At 41.9% G+C, this 22,673-nt stretch overlaps 3 protein-coding genes and 1 long non-coding RNA gene across 5 annotated transcripts in view; 1 reads left to right on the forward strand and 3 right to left on the reverse strand.

Annotated features, from left to right (window-relative positions):
* The window catches only part of LOC145422992 (NACHT, LRR and PYD domains-containing protein 12-like), a 436,730-nt gene that overhangs the window by 252,162 nt on the left and 161,895 nt on the right, over nt 1–22,673 (reverse strand). The gene's annotated exons all lie outside the window — the stretch shown is intronic.
* Nucleotides 1,503–17,960, reverse strand: LOC145425235 (protein TANC1-like). Of its 2 annotated transcripts, none has more exons than XM_080298214.1 (6): nt 16,805–17,960; nt 8,456–8,578; nt 5,762–6,043; nt 5,316–5,470; nt 1,809–2,040; nt 1,503–1,699 (listed from the first exon to the last, which is right to left on the reverse strand). In XM_080298214.1, the coding sequence occupies exons 1-6, from the start codon at nt 16,830–16,832 to the stop codon at nt 1,518–1,520; spliced, it is 1,002 nt and encodes a 333-aa protein (XP_080154340.1). In that variant the 5' UTR covers nt 16,833–17,960; the 3' UTR covers nt 1,503–1,517. The 2 variants fall into 2 exon arrangements, with proteins under 2 accessions (XP_080154340.1, XP_080154341.1); XM_080298215.1 differs by lacking the exon at nt 16,805–17,960 and adding an exon at nt 9,934–10,087.
* On the forward strand, nt 2,036–5,092 carry LOC145425323 (uncharacterized). Its single transcript, XR_013905990.1, has 2 exons — nt 2,036–2,202; nt 2,304–5,092. It is a non-coding gene; the product is annotated as an uncharacterized LOC145425323 (long non-coding RNA).
* Nucleotides 21,165–22,673, reverse strand: part of LOC113017536 (protein NLRC3-like) — a 90,048-nt gene continuing 88,539 nt past the window's right edge. The window contains exons 5-7 of the mRNA XM_080299705.1: nt 21,823–21,987; nt 21,555–21,693; nt 21,165–21,316 (exon numbers count right to left, since the gene is read on the reverse strand). Of these exons, the coding sequence (XP_080155831.1) occupies nt 21,165–21,316; nt 21,555–21,693; nt 21,823–21,987 (456 nt within the window). The remainder of the gene's footprint in view (nt 21,317–21,554; nt 21,694–21,822; nt 21,988–22,673) is intronic.

Consider the following 22,673-nt stretch of genomic DNA (forward strand, 5'->3'; position numbering starts at 1 on the left):
TCTGAAGTGATGAGATCAAACGTTGTTAAATATTTTTTGGGGATAAATTCCTTCAGTTTTATGTGTCGTCATTATAAAGATTTGTGATGTCAACAAACTCACGTTTTGCCGTTTCCCCCCCAAACATCCCTGAAGGAGGTACGTGAGCTTCGAGTTCCTGTAAGCTACGTAAGTCTCCTGGAACACAAAGGCCAAAAAAATCATTAATACTGTAAATGTAAAGAAAGCAGGTGTGACATCTAAGACTACAGAAACTGCAGCTGCAGACCTTTTTGGCCAGAGCGGCGATAACGACGCCCAGGTTGGACAGTGAGCTGTTGATGGCGGTCATCTCTTTGAAACGGTCACCCTGAGACTGGCTCTTCACCATTCGCTCACTGCCAGCCAAGTCCACCAGGCACAGAGTGGCTACACACACAGAGAAAACCAACTCTTATAGGAAGCAGTGATCCGTTTTTCCTTCCATTAAAGGTAGTTTTAATACTTTACAAAACACTTCTTTTAGCGCTCAGGGGCTCAAACATTAACGTTGAGTCATCAGAGCAGATTTTGCACTGGTTACAGTAACAATAACTAACCAGACTAAATATTATAGATCCAAAAAGAAGAAGCCACATTCCTGATGCTGGTACTTCCAGTGTGATTATACTCATGTTACGACCCGGCTCAAAAGCCGCAACATAAAAACAGAGATGAATAGCAGAGTGTGGGTGAGAAGAGGTTTCATCCTAAAATGGAAAACCAGGTTGGCTAAAATGGCTGGTGCCACCAAGGCAAAGACTAGTGCACTGCCGGGAAGCTTGCCTCAGGTATGCTTTTATCCACACCTGACTAGGTGTGGCCAATTAGCACCAGCTGAAAACACTGAGACGATTAGAAGCTGCAGAGGGACGTAACATTCAGTATTGATATTTGTAAATGTAAACTATGAGGATTTATTTATTTTTAATTCTTTTCTTTTTTTTTCTTTTTTTTTCCCTCTTTTTTTCTTTTTCCAAATAAATGTCCCGATTGAGTAATGAAACTAACCCAAAGGAGAATTCTAACAATATTAGACAGGCCATTCAATATGCTTTATCGTGGACAACTCGTGGCTAAAAACCCACACACACACACACACACACAAACCTCTAATCAAACATGAAAACGGATAATCCAGCTGAAGCTTCAGACAGCCGTCAGACAGTGAAACACTGCCATCTGCTGGACGCGAATAACAAAGACGCTGCTTTGATGGGTGAGGGAGTTTCAACAAGTCTGCAACGACTCAAGCATCAAACTACAGAACTATTCTAGCGGACATGGTGCTCTAATGACTGCTTCATTAACGCAGCTCAGAAAGGATCAAACATATCAATAAATCATAAAACACAAAACGTCTCTTATTGCCCAGGGCTCAGGAAGTGAGTGTGTTCCTTATAGCCTATTAAACCTTAGCAGGTTATTTTGATGTGTTACAGATGAAACAGCTATCCAGTAACATTCAGCTACAAAAACGCTTTTTTATAATTACTTTTTTACAGCTTTCTTACCACCAAGTTGATTCGAACAGTGACAACCAGTTTTAGCCAGGAGGGGAACTTGGCAATGATTTTTGTGATGAAGGATGCAATGGTGTCTCCATAGTCTGGTTTGTGGAACTCCGCTTCATTCAGCCCGTCTATTAAGATTATGTAATCTTCCTCTGGAATCCTTCGCTCTGCAAAGACATTTACAAATAAATTAATATTAAAATACTATGAAATGAGATTAGTGGTCTCATACACGATGAAAATGAAATAGTGCAATATACAACTACAGTGTTTTACCTTTCCGAAGGTTGGCCAACGGTTCCAGGACTCCTCTCCGGAAAGCAGCCATGGGGTCTTGGACACAGGAGCGCAGACTGAGCATGCTCTGGAGGTGGGGCTCTTTCAGCAACAGCTCCCGGTACGCACTCAGTTGATGAGCTCTGCACAGAAGGGCTGCGATGCTGTGCACAAATTCTGGGACCAAGCAAGTGTACGTGTTATCTGCCTGGCAATAATGATAAGCCACCACCTGGAAGACAAAAGGAACGAGAACAAACGCGAGTGAAGCCATTGCTTTTTGAGAATCAGGAAGAATTAAAAATATGATTCACTGACTGATGGGTACATTTGATAACTTTAAAGCGTTTACAAACACCAACATCTCTGGTGACTGAAAAACTACCATGACAAAGTAAGTAAGTGAGGCTTTTGATACCAACAAGCCTCCATAAAACTACATATTATCTCTACAATGTCAAAGACATGATTTTATCCTTTCATTATTTCACACAGAAGGGATGATGAAGAGATTGGGCAACGGATGAAAAGCTATAAAAAGAAGTGAGTAGATCCCAGGTGGATATCTAAAGGTAGAATCTTCTGTACCTGAGCAGGTTTCCGCAGCATTCAAAGGAGGTCTGATTTAAAAGGAAAATGTAGGGACAGAGGTGGAGAAGAAGGAAGATGACTGTACTAATTACAGTCCAACCTGGAGGAGCTGACACACTTCCAGGCCCACAGGAGGAGGAGCAGGTGATCGGTTCCTCTGACGGCTCAACCTCAGCTGTTGCTGTTTAGTTCTCCACAGAAAACCGATGACCAGCTTCTAGAAAAATGACTAAAGCCTCAAGATATGAGACTTTTTTTTTTAACATTTAGCATCAATAAATGTTTTGGACCCAAACTTCTCCCCACAGCACAGATCTAAATGCATATTTATGGTTCTTTCTTTTTCAAATAATAACATATAACTCACATGCCAATAAAGGCACAATTAAAGCTAGCGCAAATTAGAAAAGAGGGAGGTAAGATTTTAAAAATTATAGCTGAACTCCCTGGATGTATATAACCCATCTTTAGTAAGGAAAACATGTGACATCCAGTCAGAAGATGGACCAACTGAAACAATAACACAACCACTGATTCACATCTTCTCCAGAAACTGTCAAAAATCACGACCACCAGAATTTTTCTCTGATGTTATGCTTTACCCTAAAAGCAGCAAACGTCTGAGAGAAGTCCGAACACTCCTTTCTGTCATTTTTGCGTCACGCGTTTTTTGAGCTTCATCACAAATGTGACATAACAAAGAGGGAAACTGATATATTGAATGCCTATTATTGTACAAAGTCAAGTAACCTGCTGTGTGCATGAACACAACTCTTAATAAGCCCCCTACTGCAGTGATGATTTAATTTAGCATACAAGTCACGCAGACTACCGCCTCATCAATGAGCAATACGAATCTCGACACACGATGATGCAAGGCTCTGCAGTCAAACCTCGGTAGCTCATCTGCTGGCAAAACAATAAATGCATTTTCAGAAATGTTACCTAAAGGCACGTCTCGATAATAAGAATAAAGCAGAAAGGGTAGTAGCCTCAGTGCTCCTGTTATGAGACCACTTTTAAATCAATGATTAAAAAAGCACTGGCAGAATCTGACAGAAGCTGCTCAGCGTTGCATCACACATCACAGGAACAGAGCCCCTGTGAAGGCGCCTATTGGAAACACTTTTCACCATAATTGGCTCAAGAGATACTGCTTGAGTTTCACAGACATTTACATGAAGCTCACTGCATTACCCTAGCTGTCTGGTGCATGAACTGTCCCCTTTGACAGGGTCACTAATTAGGAGGCCTCCCTGACAGGATAAGAGTATTAAATTCTAAAGGTGTTAGAAGGACAACAGGTTGTAATCAGTACCATTAAACGCAGCAGAATCAGTAGGAGACGTCACATCCACTGAGAAAGTCCTTCACAAAGCTGCCACCTATTAAATTACCTTACAACCTACCATCACAGCACTATTCAAACTCAACTGACTACAACAGTGGATCACAAATCTTCTCTGAATCCCGGTGGCCCCCAATCATCTTTATTAGACCTGCTACAAGGCAATAGCAGTGCCAAAGTCATCAAATGGTGCTTTTAGCAAGCAGTATTTCCAAAATGTAGTGAACGTGCACCTGCTATGTGACTGAACCCTCAGCAACACAAGAAGAGGTGGTGCGAGTAAAGATGCGGGAGTGAAAAATCGACAGAGAAATTTCAGTGGAAACAGAGCGAACAATTCCAAAACTAAAATAAAAGAGTCGTAGGCAAAAACCGCACACTGCTTAGTCGGCGTGCATCGAGAGAGGAACATTTTAAAGTGAAACATCGAGGACTTGTCTGTCCACTTCACAAGTCTGAAAGAGAAAGATGTGCAGAAATATGCTCAGTGTCTGGTATGCATGTTTGGGGGGGGGGGGGGTTTGGTCACAGACAAGTGGTTAACAATGTTACTGACGGTGTGGGGGAGTAACAGAACACATGTAAAGCTGTTACCGTGCAGTACTTTATATCTTGTGAAAAATGTTGACAAGCTTATACAAGAAAACACTTAATCTTCTGCTCAACAGCGCTGACACGTAAACTTCCCAGAGAGGCAGTATTTAGACTTTATTTTGCGATCCTTGTAACGCCAGAAAAATCAACAGATGGAATATTCATCTGTCAAAAAAGTAAGCACTGTCCTCAGTAGTCAGTGTTGCTCCGCTTCATGGAATTTTGAGGATCCTTATCATGTTCAAACATCCCAGTTCAACACTTGAACAGGCGGCCTTACAATATATTTAAGCACCTATTTGAAGTTGACACAGGAACGGATACCAACCAGTAATTAAGCAGTAGTAGTGCCATACATGTCGGTATAACTGATAGCCGCCTAGATAAATGGTGTTGCTATTTGAAACGTGTGTTGATGTTTGTAAATTCCTAAATGACGTCTAATATTGATGAAGCTGGCTCTGTTTGACGTTGGTGTGTGTTTACATTCTGTGCTCTCAGGTCATGGCTGACAGGGCTCGCTGTGGGTTGTTGCTCCCTGAGGAGGTTCTAATCACTGACTAGTAAACTGCAACCTACCCTTATTGTTATGTATAATTTTATGCATCATTCAACAGAATATATCACAATTATCTGTGGTCACTATTAAAGAGGAGTTTTCAGAAGTCAGACTGAAGCTGTTGTAGAAGTACTTGGTAAAACCTGAGATGCTTTTTGGTCGATTTTCCTTCTTTTTCCTTTTTTTTTTTTTTTTTTTTAAAAAAGAAAGGAAGAAACAACAAATCCATCCATCAAAAACAAAAAATAATCTACTCACTGTTGAAAATTGTTAAAATTACTTTTTCTGATCCAGTGCACACACCAAACATTTTTTCCCTGAGTAAACACCACCATAACTAGTGCAATCTTTTTTCAGCTTCTTTGATTCCTGCTTCTTTGTTACTGTGAGCTCTCTTAGATGTTGAAAGGCGCACCTTTGCAGCCAGGCGTTTGACAGCCTCCTCCCTGTGCCGCTGCATCTCGGGAGTTCCTGGGCAACTGCTGGTCCTCAGTGTGTTGGCAGCACTGGATGGTGGAGTGGGCTGTGGAGGCTGGCTGAGAGGAAGTTCTGTGCTTTGTCCTGGGCCAGCTGGAAGACATGCACATGGTCACCAATATATAAAGTTATTACATTAATATAAACTAACATCTCTCTATATATGTATATGCTAGCATTAATAACATTAGTTGTGTGTGAGGGCATTCTTTTGTAAGGTAAATGTAATATTAGTCAACTTGATTTTATATTGCCAACGAATATATAATTACTTCCCTCCCACACTTTGCAAGCTAATGTTGAAATGAAATTATAATAACATTAGCTAAACACGAGCAGTTAATGTAGTGCTCACATCCAAAGGCAAATACTAAAACTAATTACTTTTCGGGGAGGCGCTGGGACTGTTGGAGGCGATCTGACGCATGCGTCCTCCATGGCAGCTCAGCGCCACAAGTCGGGAGATGATGGCCGTCTTCCCATACCCCACGCTGCCCACCACCACAGCACCGTGGTTCTCTGTGGACTCGCCGGCCTTCAGGACATCTTCCAGATGCTGAAAGAGCCAATCTCGGCCCACAAACACAGAATCTGTGGTGATGCTGGGAACCTCGAACAGCAAAGGTTTGAGCATGATGTCCACGGGTTTGTAGGGAGCAAAACGCGCTGAAGGAAACGGGAAAAGAAATGAAACAGATTAAAATTGTTTACACTACTTCTATTTTTTTTCCCCATGTCTCCGGGAAGTTAACAAATGATTACTTCTTTTAAATGCTGGAAACTTTACTGTAATAAATCGTTTTCCGTTGCAGTTAACCTACAAACATGCTTTGAGCATCTCCCGCATTCTTCTTCCCAGAAGGAGCCACATACATGAAAAACCCTGAACACTGTAGAGGATACATTTTCAATTAAGTGGAATCAGAGTGAAGACCTGAAAGAGGACTCTTATCTGGTCTACTTCAGCACTAATTAGATCTCATAACACTTGTTAACTAACATCACTAAATGACTGCTACCTTTAGTGCTAATGCACCTTTCAACATTACAACTATCACTGCTGTTAGCTGCTAGTGTTTTCACCTTGCGAGTTTGCCTGTGTTCACAAAAGCCTATTGTAATTGGAGGGGCAGTTGAGAGTGTTTATATTGGCAGGTGTAGGTCTGTTTATGTTTCTAGTGCCCTACAATGAAACCAAAAAGCGAATGAGCTGGTTCTGAGACACTTGAAATGATCACCACCTTCTACTATACCAGCAAAATAAGTACAGTGTTTGAAAAACTCTAACTTGAGCAAAAGGAGTATCGACGGGAACTAGAAAAAGAGTTATCTTTTATTAACCTCTCTTTATTGGATCCCCTTAGATTTCAAATCCATCTTCTTGAATATAAAGCCCCTAATGACCATGACTTGCTTTTTCAGTATCCTAAGCCGGAATGACAAGCAGAGGCTAAAGCTGCTTCGCTCCTGTGGAACCAGCTGGCTGTTTAGGGTTGGGAGCCAAACCCAATCTCTAATTTTAAGATTAGCCTCAAAACCTTTCATAGATTTATAGTTAAAGCTCGCTCAGCTAACGTCTGAATCACCCCTTACTTATTATGCTGCGACAGGCCTTTGCTTTCAGGAGGCCTCACATGGTGCACCGACATCCTCACCTCTTCTCCATTTCATTGTTCATGCATGTCAGTTTGTGTATTCTCTCTCCCACAGTTGAAGCTTTTCTCCTTCTCATCTTTTTTTCCCCCTTTCTTTTCACTCTCCTCTCATGGCAATCAAACGAGTGCTGCTCATCCCGAGTCTAGTTCTGTCGGAGGGTTCGCCCAGTCAAAAAGGAAGTCACTAAATGTTGCTCAAATCAGAACTGTAAGGTCCTCAGCGTACTAGGTTGAGTTTCCTAAGATGGCACATGTTGGGATTTTTGCAATATATGAATACAACTGCAATGAACTGCACTGAAATGTTGACCTACTGTTGCAAAATTTAGGTAAAGGTGGTGCCATCACACCCAAATCTGAAAAACAAATACCATAAATCATATAGATAGGGCTGGATCAGCTGACCCTGAATCCTCCCTTAGGTATGCTGCAATAGGTGTAGGCTGCTGGGGGATTCCCATGATGCATTGAATATTTCTTCTTCAGTCACCTTTCTCCCTCAAGATGTGTTAATAGACCTCTCTGCACTGAATCATACTTGTTATTAATCTCTGGCTCTCTTCAACAGCATGTATGTTATCCTGTCTTCCTTCTCTCTCTCCAACCGGTTGCTACAGATGGCCGCCCCTCCCTGAGCCTGGTTCTGCCAGAGGTTTGTTCCTGATAAAAGGGAGTTTTTCCTTCCCACTATTTCCAAAGTGCTTGCTCATAGAGGGTCATATGATTGTTGGGTTTTCATCTGTATGCGTTATTGTAGGGTCTACCTTACAGTATAAAGTGCCTTGATGCGACTGTTGTTGTGATTTGGCGCTGCATAAATAATACTGAATTGAGTTGAACTGAATCTCCCATAAAATTTATAGAAAAGAATCCAATTGTTTAAGATTGTTGCGTATGTACGAATTCATGTAGAAAAAACCTGCTCAGAACCACTGACCATATGCTTATGTATCAGCTTCATGTTTGAGACTGAGTGAAAATGAAAGAGGACATTTTCAAAAGGAAGACTAAATAGTCTGAGTATATATCCAGTGATGACTTATTCAGTAATTCATGTTCCCATGAAATATTTAATCTGCAGGATCTCTCAGAGGATTCAAAACACATAAACAAGATAAAAGTTAGCTGGGAAAAAAGGCATGATTTAAAAGCCAAAAAAAGGCTTTTGAGGATAATGTTAATACCCATAAGTGCTGCATTGTTTACATTGCAGTGTTCAAGTATTTGCACAGTTTTGTTGTTGGCTCTGCACTCAGACGTGGTACTTTGGAAACTTCAGAACTACCGTTGGCTGCCTATTAACTTCAGGGTTTTTCAGAGTCATACCACATAACATTATCCTATGTACTGCGATATTTTACACGTTTATTTTACAAATATCTCCCCTGAGTGCCTACAGCAGTAGTATGAATAGCCCAGTCACCTTTAGCGTCCTGAGGGGGCCTTCCTCCTGTATTATGCCAGGGTAGGCGAATGGATGTCCGGAGGGGGGTATTGCGCTGTTCATCAAGAAAGCTCAGGTCTTCAAGCTTTGTGGAACTGGTGGCTGTAGACAAGAGAGAAGACATACACACACACACACAAAGAGTGAAGCTGACAGTCTAGTACCTCCCGAGTACATTTGTCATCACAACTATAAAGAGAAAGACAGAAACACACACTAGAGTAAAACCTTGTGGCACTTATGCCATGTCTGAGGGTGGATGAGTGAGGAAAGAACAAAGCCAGTGCGCTCTGACATTTGCAGGGGCAGTGTGAGCAGCTACCAGCATATACTGTGGCAGGAAGAATAGCAGTATTCTAAAGTCAAGAGCAATATGCACCGATTCTCTTTGATTTGAGCTGACAGCTGGACACGATATAGCAATGAGAGGTCCATCCCCACAAGCACGCCTGCTAGGCTGTACGGAGAGGGCAGATTACCTTTACCTTTCATAAAACTACAACGAGTTATAGAAATGCTTCACCGCGGGTTTGGCACTCATCACTGTCAATCTACAGGACGCACAGGTGTAATCTCAGGACTTTTGTGTACTACAAACTACAATATCTGTAAGTCATTTGACGTGAAATGAAATAATAAAATTAATTAAAACCAGATCACAACTTGAGTTGTTATGGAGTTCAAATCTACTGAGATTTCATTAGGATTTAGCTTCATTTTGAAGCAGAGAGAGAACAAGTCTCAAAGCAGGCAATGATTTCCATCCCCAAACACAGGATATCTCCTGAAACTACTAGTCTACAGATTAAAACCACTTGATGAGCCAGTGATTACAACTCAGCTTTTAATTTGAAGTCTAAGACACGGTCTGTTAACATAATAAAAATGTGCATTAGTGCGGCGAGGCCTCTCCTCCAACTGCTGCTCGTTTTTCAACTATGCTATCGCCGTTGCGATCCACGCTCTCCTGGGCTTAGTGAAGAGCAGAATCAAAGCCTCTCTTCTTCTTCTTTATCAATATCAGCTGGGAAAGACTGTCACTAACGCTCACTTCACTCCCTCACTCGGTCGCTAACTTACTCTCCGGAATGTCCCGCTAATTAAAACCGGTCTGCTGGCAACGGGAACTGAGGAAGCTGCCATCAACGCAACTTTGACTGGAACAGGAGAAGGGCCTGATGTTACTTTTACTGCAGTGCATTGTGCATACACAAACATCTACACTGGATAAAGCTTAAGGAATTGCAAACAAAGAGAAAAGAAAACAATAAAAGCAAACGCGCATGACCTGGAAGACCTTTTGCTGTAAAGCAAATGCCACTTTTCATCAGCTACAACTACTTACATCTAAGACCAAAGCAAGGAAGGATGGTGGGAATTCTCAAAGCCCTCTCTATCTCCCCAGTGACGAGATACTTGGGCAGGCATACAGTCAAGTAGGCAGGGTGTAAACTCACAGCTAAATCTCTGGAGAGTGTTCCCAGTGGACGAGGGCACAAAAGCGATTCCTCCACCCCGGTGCTCCCATGCCGGCACTCTGGCAGCCGAGCCGAGTGCTTGGCTGCTTCCTCTCTAGTGTTCAGTCAGTCACAGCACCCACAGCATTAGGCACTTGCTAAATGAACGCGCTGCCTTCCAACAGAGCATCACCCTCTCTACAATTTTAACACGTATGCGTACATCATCTCTGTCCACATGCTGCACGTACACACACACACATAAATAACTCGGTATGCAAGCAGCAGAGGGGGAAATTGAGAATATTAGAGGAAATATAAATGGAAAACCAAGAGATTCACTTCGCAGTGGTTGATTAAAGTTTGTTATCCAACGGCTGCAGTATTAATCAACAATCCAGACTGCACAGAGATGGGGTTAAAAGAGGGGAATGTGGAAAAAAATGAAGGCGAAAAAGCAGCAGACTCATAAATGAGTGCAACAAAGAGTATCACGTGGATTTTGTGGGAGGTATGGACAAGACTCAAAAGAGAATAAAGAGAAAAATCAGCTTTATGCAACAAATCGCCACTAAATCCTCATGCTGACACAGGAGGGCCGCAAGATGTCAGTCTATTTTCCCCCCTTCCTTCTTTGTTTTGCATGGAATAAAAGAAATAGCACAGTAGAGCTTTATTCAACAGACACGTAATACCGAATTTGACTTGCTAAAGGAGCTGCATAGCTGCATAGACTCCTTGATTCACGTCCGTGGCAGACAGCGCACCCAGCACCATAACTACATTTCTCTTTTGTTGAGTCGTTATCAACATTTTTTCCCAAGGCCAAGATTTCCCACACGATTCCTCCTCATCCCTCAAATCCTCCCCTTCATTTCTTCTCCTCTTTTTACTCCCGAGTTCCCTCCTATTCTTCCTCACCTCTACTCATTGATAAAACATACATATGATACCTTGAAGTCTGCACTTGCAGTCACTTTGAAGCTGCACAAATGTGTCAAGACTGTATTCTGATGAAAATGGGATTCTTTTTTCCTCGGGCAGATCTGCCCTTTGAAAACCCCCTGTTCTGTGTTTCCCATGACAGAACAGAGAAGAGGACTGAGCTCCTTTGCTCTAACCACCCCCACCCTCCCTCCCCAACTTGACTCCCTCTCACCTCCTTACAAGGTGAATCTACTAAAGAGGAGAAGGGAGTCAAATACTCCCTTCACATATCTTCCTGTTTTTATAGTAGCCAGTTACACTTTACCCATTTTGTGATTTTGTATGAATAAATCAGTTCTTGGCTGTTCTCGGCTTATAGCCAATGCAAATACCCATTTTCCTTTTATTTGGTTTGATTTTGCTGATATAAACACGCCTTAATAGCTTTTCATGACGAACGTTTGAACATTCAGACACAAATGAGAAAATCTGATCCCTCATATCGATAAACGTTGTTTTATTTGCAAAGAGGCTGATATCAGCACGCACTGATGTTTGGTCCATTTGTCTGCCTATTACTCCTAAGACCCGAACTCTTCCACGGCATGCATTTTTAATTTCTCTTTGATATTTGGTCACATTGGGGCCCGATGAATGTAAAAACAAAGAATTACCGGATTTTCTTTTTAACCTTATTTTTGTTTTTTTTGAAAAATAAGAGCCACATATGAGGATATTAGTTTAAAATTTTGAGAGAACAGTAGCAGATTATACTCATAAGTGGATATCAGGCCCTTGTAGAGCAGAATTGAGTATTTTGGTCTAAATAACCCAAAATGTGATGTGGTAAATATTAAGGGATAATTATTATTGTAATAATTGCATAGCCTTATGCTAAGATCAACAACATTTACTTTAAAAAAAACAAACCACCACTGTAACTGCTCCATAAGCTATTTCATATATATAAATGCCTCTGTGGTTAGCTAACGCTCTGTTCCTTTTAAGATTGGGCATTTGATAAGCCCTAATCTGTCAATGGAGTGCCGAGTACAATTTTAAAAGGGGCTTTCAAACGGATTGATCTGTAACAGATTTTATTTTTCTCCTGCTGTGACAGCTGGACCAAACAATTCTCTGAAAAAAGGGCACGTTAGAAGATGTCTCTGTGACCTTTTCATGCTCGAGAAAATGAATGGGCTTTCTTTCCTCTTTTTGTTTTCATTTTAAACTCTGCACTAAACAGATCAATATATACATGAAGCCAGAAGCAGAAGTGACTCCCGTGTCTACCTGGAGACATCGCACACACTGTTGGCATGTCTTTAAACATGATCACACAGCCTAAAACAATACAATAGACCACATGGTCTCAGAAACTACCGGGAAAGACAGCAAATGAGAGCAAATGAGATAAATCAGTGTGAGATTATTAAATTTAAGGGCTACGCCACTTTATGAGTTTGTAATTACTGTGTGACCTTTGCAAACATCTTTAAATCATAGGTTGTATTTATGTGGAAAAGGTTAAGATGATTTTAGTCGTTCTAATAAAACACAAAAGCATTCAGATGTTACCTCATCAGTGTTTTAGTAGACAAACAACATATCCTCGAATTTGCCTGTCAGCAGTCCACAGTCTTGGCTCCGTTATCATTCGTGAAGAGAGCCCGGCGCACGAGCTTTGCCAGAGGAATGTATGACTTTGGAGTACAAGCGAGCAATGAGTGCGCCATACCTGACTTTGTCTCAAACCACAAAGCTCTGCTGAATAGCTAAACACCACACAAGCATTGTAGCACCATTCCTCCGCCACGGTGACCCTCACTCAAATCTCCCTGTCTGAGAAACCCAACCACAAGCAGCTCAGGCTAAGATTTCAAAACCATGGAATTCCAGTGGCCAACACTAATATGGCCCTTTGACTCTGTAAGCCTTTATAGAGGAAAAAAGAAAAAAGCTCAACTCCAATTACTCAAAATTAGGATTCTTATAAACTGAGTATATCACCTCAGAGAGGAGGTGAAATTCCATCAACAACTCTAGTTTATACAGAAGATCTTACAATAGAGGCGACAGATAGATGTAAATAGTGGATTGCAAATAATAAAACAAAGAAAACACCAGAGCATAGAGTTAATTTACAAGTGCTTATTACTAATCCTGATGCTGAAATTTGACATCAAGTTTAATTTACCACAGCACTGCTTTTTGGTTTGATGGAACTATTTGGGGGAAACAGGGCAGACTGGCTTCACTTTCACAGAAACTGATATAGAGAAGTTCACAAAGCACCTGGAAGCCCGGGAAAAAGCTGTTCCCATTTATTTCAGGCTCTTAGTGCATCTTACACCCAATGCACCTGCCACGTTTGTTAGATTTAATGAACAGCTGTTGTAAACATGATTACACGTAGATTATTTCACGTATTAGATCTTTAAATGCAATATTTCGATGCCAGATGAAAATCAGTAACAATTTTAACAACCTTTTAAATCTGCCTCAGCAGCAGTTTCCTTTAGGAGGTGGACAGTAATATACAATCCCTAATATAAAGCTCTGCTAAAGACAAATCTAAATGAATTCATGTTGTTCTTGTAACATTTGTGCAATTTGTCACAGGACATGTTGGCACCAAAAAGTGGCGCTCCCACCAAAACCTAGGGACACCCACGCTACATGCAACATCAAGGCAGTGCAAACGACAGTTCTCAGCAATATGCAGACATTCCTTCTACATAATTACGGAGACTTCAAGAGGCCCAGCAATGCATCTGTTGATCGGCATCAGACAGATGGCCAAAATACACTCTGACACTAAGAAAGTGTGACCTTTGTCCAACAACGAGCCATTTTACAAACAACTGTCTGGTGAGTCTTGATTTCTGCTGTGACACTTGAATGCTTAAGGTGAGAATTTAGCTTAAACAACATGAAAGCATTGATCCATTCTTGGTGGTGGTTCTCTGCACTTTTTAGCCTGTTAGTACCAACTGAACATGGTTTTAAATGCCACAGGCCACCTGGGTATTGTTGCTAACCATGTCGATCCCTTGTGTCCAAAGTGTACTCATCTTCTGTCTATAAAAACGAGTTTACAGTACTCACTCTACCTCCACAGTCACCAGATCTCAATCCAATAGAGCACCTTTGGGATGTAGTGAAACAGGAGATTCACATCATGGATGAGCAGCAACTATATCATGCCATAATTTCAATCACTCTGAGGAATGTTTCCAGCACCTTGTCTTTTTGGTGGAGATAATCATAAGATAAAATTAAAAACTAATAGCAATACTGTAGCATGAAGCAATTATGCCCTAAATGAACTCATGATTATTTGTTTGCTTCTGCCTTTAATCTCTGTGCTCCTATTTAATATCTATCAATAAAATAAAGAGAAATTTATAGATTAACCAGACAGCTCATTATCTCAGATGCTGTTTCACAAACACAGGACAAACAATAGTCACCAAGGTTCTGGCACAGAATGAATGCACTAATGATGAATACATATTATGTTTCGCCGTGGTAGCTTCTTTTCTCTCATTGCTTCTTTAGACTCGTTACTTTTTGGGGGTTTTTACCGAATACAATTTCCTTGAACAGAAGTGCCGTCTCTGCTATGCTGTGACCCCAAGAAAGATTTTACACTGTGTGACGAAACCCTGGGAGAGAGCATCAAGGACGCGATGAGACAACTTCATTTATGGCCTGAACCAATCTAAGGTGCGTGTTCTGCCGGTCTCAGAGGGCAACACTGCATAACTATGACATCAGCCCATAAACTCTGGGAGGACAGACAGACACAAGCACACCGGTGCTCACACGCAAACCAACACACATAAACAGCCAAACATTTTCTGGTCTGTTAAGCTTTATGAGCCACTGTGCGCCTGGACCGTCCAGGTTTATGTCACACACAATAATGATGAGATGTAAAAATGGTACGGACTCTTGGAACAATAGAATCATCAGGGAACAACACATCCAACTGTGGGCTGCAGAAAATATCAAAGCAGTGGCCACTGTGTAAAATACATGCGCAAGCTATGAGCTATGGTATGCAAGGAAATATCAGTACCGTGAGCCTACCATGTACTACTCCTTACTTCTTCTATAGCTTGTCCTCATCCCATCTTACTCCATTACTGCCTTCACAAGTTAAATTGCTTACCTGCTTCTAATTGTAAGGGCCTAGAGTGGACATTACACAGTTGCATTTCTCTGGTATGTTGAATAGGAACTGGGACTAGATTTTATCAAAGAGAGAAAACAGTCTAGAAGTAGACACACGGGAACTGTTACTATATTTCATCAAGAATAAACCCAAGGGAGGCAGGAGTCAAGTATCTGAACTTCAAAACATTGGCAGCTGCTACATACAGACTAAAGAGGTAAAGCAAAACAACATATTCAAGGAAGATTCTAGAGGAAAAAGTCTCATGAGGTCTTTTAAACTTTGAGTCGTCTCTGTCTAGGCCAGGTGTTTGACCTGAGTCACTCATGTTTTTATGCTTCTTTTCACAGCTCAGCCCAGGTTGCCCCTGCTGTGATTTTCCCTCACTGGCAGAATTGTCTGCTTTCAAAATTCAATGTAACAAACATTTCATCTGTGCTCTAAACTGTTTGTCTTTTCTTCTCTTTCTGTTTGCTCCTTTGAGTTGGACTCTAATGTAGTCTCACTCTTTTGTTTCTACAGCCTTACAGTTAACATACCACTCTGGTCCGTCAACGTTTATTCAAGTGTACATTCATTCTATCAACAAGCATGGGCAGCCCTGCTAATTATGGAGTAAAATCATTAGCATAAGCTTGCATTAACATTTGAGCCATAAAATATACTCCTGATTAGTTCAAGATTCACTTACGTGTCAAAATACAGATGCACCGAGTCTATGTCCATGCGGAACATGTACACGGCGGTGCAGGCAAATAGTCGCAATCAAACTTATAGCTACATGCTAATATGTTGCTAGTGTGAAGTATGTCAGGGAAAGCTGGGTATAATTCTTTGTGCCTCTTTGCAATAGCAGAGCACTTTATTTTCAACTAAGTGTGAGAAGATCTTGCAACTTACTGCAGCTTGAGGGAAAGTTTGATCATGTCTTTTGTAATAAAAAATAATATTTTGCATTTGAAAGGTAATTTTTTTGGGGGGGGTCCTGCGCATCTCTAGTCAAACCTGTCCAGGGCGTACCCCACTAGGATAAACTGCAGGCAACGCCTCCAACCCTGAATGGGATAAGGAGTAAAGAAGGGAGGTGGGTGAGTGAGTGGATGATAAAAGCTGTACATGACTCATACTGTCAGCTTAGCTACAAACTGCATTTAGGCAAAATTATATATAGGAAAATGCTAAACGTACTGCTGTTTGATTCACCAAAAATAGGCCGAGGTCAAAAGCAATAAGGTATGAGGAGACCTGGGAATAGTATGGGTGAAAAGACATAAGGGAAAAGGGGGTGAAGGGGGAAATATCAACAACTGTGACAGCTGTGTGGATATGGTAAGCTGAACCACAACAGGGAGGCTCCAGGGCAGGAATGCAGAACAGATCAGCCAGACCGGAGCGTGTGCTTAGGTTTGACATGGCGAGGCAGTGGCGAGCCACACCACACAGCAGCTGTCTAATCCCAAACTTCTGCCTTGATACTCCTGTTCTGAAAAGCACAGTCCATTCTTTGAACTATTGACTTCTTATTTCTTCTAAACCTACTACAGATGCTCTCACTCTTCGGTGTCTATCACTCGCTTGGATTAAACTGACATGCCACATGTCAGCCTCTGGCACGCCACATGTCAGCCTCTGGCACAGGTCGTATCTCACGGTTACGATCTTGACAGGCAACACAATGCAGTCACAGATGAAAAGTATACAGAGCATTTCCTGTATACTTCTTGAGCTCCAGATGTCAAGACCTCAAAAACCAAGGAGTCTTACCTGCTACAGAGTTTGGCCTCGGCATCATGAGGGAAGCTGATGTCTGTGGCGGGTACGCAATGGGTCCCTCAGGTGAGTGACTTGGAGGGTGTGGTGGCCCTGGAGCACCCGCAGATATGTTAGGGTGCTGCTGGTCTGTCCTGGATGGGGTGTCTGCAGGTGTTGCTGTGGCACTGCTGGAGTCTTCTTCGGCCACAGGAGAGCAGGTGTCCGCCCGCACGCTCTGTGCCAGGCCATGGCGACCGCTGCCTCTTAGGCTGCCATCTTTACTCCACTCCAGGCTGGAGCCGCTGCGGTCATCATTCTCTGAAGAACTAGTGATGGTGGCTGAGAGCAGATTTAAATTTAAAAAAAAAAAAAAAAAAAGAGAGAGAGAGAGAGAGAGAGAGAGAGAAGGGATTTTCAGCAAGTGAGGGAGGTGAAATGAGGGGAAGAGGCACAAGATATATCTGAGTAATGGTCTTTATGTGCGATGAACATTTATCCGTCTTAATCTCTAGTGAGACACCGAGCTGTAATGGAACTTTCAGCTTTGAGTGGCTTGGTGGTTTTGCTGATTGCCCTATCAACAGTTCTCAGAAGCTCATTTTATATTTACAGCGATCGTCTTCCTATACTCGTGAAACTCGGAAAGTAATATTGCACAGATTTATAGAACGTAATGTATTGTTATTGTTAAGAATCAGCGTTTGAATGATTTGGAATCATCCAGTGCAAACAGCAACTGCAACTGCAACAACTAGTCGGAGGGGAAAATGCAAAAGAGCAGGAATAACAATATAAAACCAAACATGGACATTTTTTTTTTACCCCTTCAGTTTAGACAGGTGTCTCTTCTAGAAGAAGAACTCCTTTAATCTCCCCTCGAGCCAACACAGCGACCTACCACAATCTTAAAAGCAAAGGAAAGGACTAACTCTCCATGATGACAGGCAGCTGGATACAGGAACATCAGCACTGTTAGTGGACTGGAGCCGGCCAGCCAGCTGGCCATGTTTGCATCACACACTACTAATCTGGATTTCATAATGGCGCAGCACGTTGCATCACCACTAATATTAATACAACAAACACATCTTGGACCCTGTGATTCCTGCGCTGGTTTCCTGGGCAAACATGAAGTCCTCTCATGGCAGCAGTCACGATAAACCCTGCTCGGACCACGGCATTAAAAGTCATCGTGATCTGACTGGCTAAACTACAGGACCTTGCTAAGAAGAATATGTAATTATTTATTCAAGCTTAGTGAAAATTTGAATTTTTATTTTATAAACAACTACATGCAGTCAAGTCCAGGCCCCTCGTGAAGGACCTTCTGAGGGAGCTGTTTTGTAAATGTTAAGACATTGCAAAGTCTCACTAATTCCATCAAGGAGCTTTTAATGCAAAACAAAGCCAAATTAATGTGCTTCTGAAATCAGAGTCAAAGTGAAACTTCAAAGAACAGAGAACATTAATCACAGGCATCAGTCTGACTTGTGGACGCACTGTGACTTTGTTCTTTCTTTTCCTTCCTGCACAATTTTATTAAGGAGTGTGGGTGGGATGTTGTAGACCAGTGGTACTTTACACCCCCTTCCCAAAAACACTCCACCCGCCCACTCAAGTACATAGCAGACTAGCATGCCATAGTCACCGATGTAACAATTTAATTTAACATCACTCTGCTGCAGATTTAAAAGCCCTCTGCTGCAGATACAGCTCAAGAATCTGCTGTTAGCAGTGAAGCAGCCAGTCAGTCACAGCTTCAAAGGATAGCTAAACACAGCTAATTAGACTCGAAAATTACATGCACATGGCATTTCATAGTTTGTAATGGGTGTACAATAAAGGGGTCGTAGAATTAGGGATCAAGAAAGGAAAACAAGCTGACCATAGTTATAGCACATGCTGCATTTCTGCAAAACTGTGTTCTGTCCGTTTCAAAGTTCAGGTGTTTGATAGTTGCTCATAACGTCTTCATTACTGACAGATTTTGATGCACAGCTAGTGTTACTTTCTGCATGTCTGTGTGGGTCTGTGGGTTTGAGCAGCTAATGCACCCTCCCAGCAATCTGTCTGTGACCACAGCAAAGAGCTGAGAGAGACGGAGGCACCGATTTCCATTAAGAACTGGGTTTTATGCAGCATGACTTTACTTCATACCAGCTCGTTTCGCTAACTTTCCTGAAACCTGCTTACTGAAGTTAACAACCACACTTGCAGAGATGGCATTCTCTCACAAAACTCATTTTGAGTTAACTAAAGTAACGTAATTGCGTGCAACTGACAGCAACACATTTGGCACCAGTGCACATCTTATCCTGGGTGGTGTCAAAGCTGCAAGCTGGAAGATACTATATCGCAGCTTACATAAATTATTCAGCACGTTAGCAATGATATTGCTTTGGGGGGCAGAATGACTGAATCATGGTAATCATTTATGTCAACTCTGGAGTATTGGAAATCCAAATTGTTGTGTTGGATCTTGCTTTGGCATGCATTACTTTCTCCTGCATAACTATAATTTTCATCAGCAAGTCCGATATTCTTATTAGTTCAAGAATATCAGACAAATATAAGGGCAAGGGAAAAGTTTAAAATCTGGCACCCTGTCCTCTAGTCTAGGAGTGCAGTCAGGGAAAAAAAAAAAAAAAAGGGGGGGGGGGGGGGGGGTTCAACAGTGGATAAATACAGCATCATAGAGTTACAATTTGCTATTCATTCCTCACTCAGAATGGAATCCCAGCATTTTTATAGGCACTGGAGGCTTTGTGAGTAGAAACGGCAGTTGAATTAATGCATCAATAGACTATGCCAGCTTCCTGTCAGCTTGAGTAAATCCCCTGACGTCTTTTAGGGCTATTACTACAGATACAGCACAACGTCACACTGTGGCAACTGTCACCTTAACGCCGTCTCATGCCGATACAGCTCTGTCTAAACCCAATGACGTACATGGGGAAGGATGAATATAATGTGACACAGATGGTATTCGATCCCAAAAGGTTTCACACAACGAGTAGTGACTGACACTGCACAGGTGTGTTTTCTTTGTTCTAACTCATAGTGCAGATGAAGCAAGTCAGATTGCAAATTAAAATTAGAAGAGCTTCACAGGAAGTGATTAGTGATTATAAGCAATGCTGCAAAGGGGACTGGGTGTCCATGCTAAAGTGCAAACTAATAGACTACTAAGGAATCAGCAGAGCTGTTGGTATTATTAATGTTCTCATCAAACCCAGAAACCAGTGCAGGCACTGGTAAGCTACAAGTGATAAATTGGAGGCTGGTGTTACATTTTTGTCATTGCTATGAGCTGTGCTACTAGTGCATCTCGCACCAAGCTGCTCAGTCATGCAGGACACATGGTTGAAAGGGTGAGGTGGGGACTAATTTGCACAGGTCCATGCAAACTAAATGAGGAGGCAATGGTGAGGCCATATTTCTGAGCTATGCACAAAAGAAATTATTTTCACTGAAAATTTCTTTTTTAGATTTATGTAATTTGGATTAAAAGAGATGATGTGAAAAGTAACAGTTTAATCAAAGACCATTCATTTAAATGAAATTTAAGTGCCACCTACTTCCACCTCTGACCTGTGTATAGCTGCTAGATTATGAACAAAGTAAGACATTTTTAAATGCATACAGCGCAACCCTGAACTTCTGTACACATTACCCCGTAAAGAGTATTCAAATATCCTTCAAAGTCGACATTAAATGTTGTTTAATCTGTCAGATCCTTAGTACAAAGTACAAATGGACCGATCAACTGGCCAGGGATCGGAATCAGACGATATTCAACTTCTCGACATGGAGTACTGACTGGCTGATCAGCTTCCAGTATGTCTGATTACAAGCCAGCTAGTTTCATATATGTGCACAGTGCCACAGACATATAGGCACACACACTCACAGACACACACTAACCTGTTGTTAGAGGCAAACCGCCTCACTGTGTTTCCAACATCAAACTCCACAGACCCTTAAATCACCCTCACCCAGCTGAACATTGAATATTTTAAAGAAGGTAAGGAAGAAGAAGATGTTGTTAAAGTTAAAGCTATCCAGAGCTCATAGCCAGCCCCAAGCCAGCAGCCTTGGTATGAGTAAAGATCAACACAAAAGAAAAATTCCAGAGATGAGTAAAAAAAAAAAAAGCGAGAGAGAGAAAGGATCAATGCCCTGTGATCTGGTGAAGTTCCTGACATTTGTTTTGGTATATGAATCTGTTGTACCTGCTTTATTTGTAAAGGTAAAATATGTCAGGCAGTGTGGATGCACAGCAACTCATTATTAGACAATTCTTTGAACTTGTTTCCAATAGACACATCATGCTCATCTGATCTGATCTTCTTTTGCTTCCTTAAAAAACCAGTCAGCTGCAGACCTTTTTGGCCAGAGCGGCGATAACGACGCCCAGGTTGGACAGTGAGCTGTTGATGGCGGTCATCTCTTTGAAACGGTCACCCTGAGACTGGCTCTTCACCATTCGCTCACTGCCAGCCAAGTCCACCAGGCACAGAGTGGCTACACACACAGAGAAAACCAACTCTTATAGGAAGCAGTGATCCGTTTTTCCTTCCATTAAAGGTAGTTTTAATACTTTACAAAACACTTCTTTTAGCGCTCAGGGGCTCAAACATTAACGTTGAGTCATCAGAGCAGATTTTGCACTGGTTACAGTAACAATAACTAACCAGACTAAATATTATAGATCCAAAAAGAAGAAGCCACATTCCTGATGCTGGTACTTCCAGTGTGATACATTTGCACTTGACATCCCTGCCGGCATTAACTCCCTCAATATCCAGCTGGAAGACTGAGTGGGAGCGAGACGAGCGGTCATTCTGGGCTGTCTGGGCAGTGGAGCGATTCTGATTGGCCAAAGCAATCAGACGGAGAACCTGAGAGGACGAGGGAACGTTTTAAAACAGAGCATCGATAAAGTTTGATGTATTTTCAAAGTTTGGTAACAATTTGTCAGCAGATTTGAAATTAATTTGTTCTGAGCTACAGATGTCTGTCTGCTGTACCTGATCCTCATTGGAGACCCGCTCATAGGTGAGATTAGTGATTGTCAATTCGTTGCTGGCTGTCTTGCGGATCTCATGCTCAGGTCTCTTGCTGGACTTGCCGGTGAACACAAGGTCCCTCAGGGTCTCATTGTAAATTTCGACGAAGCTCGCTGTGAACGTGAACTGTGAAGTGAGTGGGGGTTAATGCCCCACACTCTTTTCTGTCACTGCTTTGAATGCACAGACTGGTCTTAATGTTGATCTTTGTAATCTTCAGTGTTACGACCCGGCTCAAAAGCCGCAACATAAAAACAGATGAATAGCAGAGTGTGGGTGAGAAGAGGTTTCATCCTAAAATGGAAAACCAGGTTGGCTAAAATGGCTGGTGCCACCAAGGCAAAGACTAGTGCACTGCCGGGAAGCTTGCCTCAGGTATGCTTTTATCCACACCTGACTAGGTGTGGCCAATTAGCACCAGCTGAAAACACTGAGACGATTAGAAGCTGCAGAGGGACGTAACATTCAGTATTGATATTTGTAAATGTAAACTATGAGGATTTATTTCTTTTTAATTCTTTTCTTTTTTTTTCTTTTTTTTCCCTCTTTTTTTCTTTTTCCAAATAAATGTCCCGATTGAGTAATGAAACTAACCCAAAGGAGAATTCTAACAATATTAGACAGGCCATTCAATATGCCTTATCGTGGACAACTCGTGGCTAAAAACCCACACACACACACACACACACACACAAACCTCTAATCAAACATGAAAACGGATAATCCAGCTGAAGCTTCAGACAGCCGTCAGACAGTGAAACACTGCCATCTGCTGGACTCGAATAACAAAGACGCTGCTTTGACGGGTGAGG

This window comes from Astatotilapia calliptera, chromosome 3 (genome assembly GCF_964374335.1).
Source record: "Astatotilapia calliptera chromosome 3, fAstCal68.1, whole genome shotgun sequence".
NCBI lineage: Eukaryota > Metazoa > Chordata > Actinopteri > Cichliformes > Cichlidae > Astatotilapia > Astatotilapia calliptera.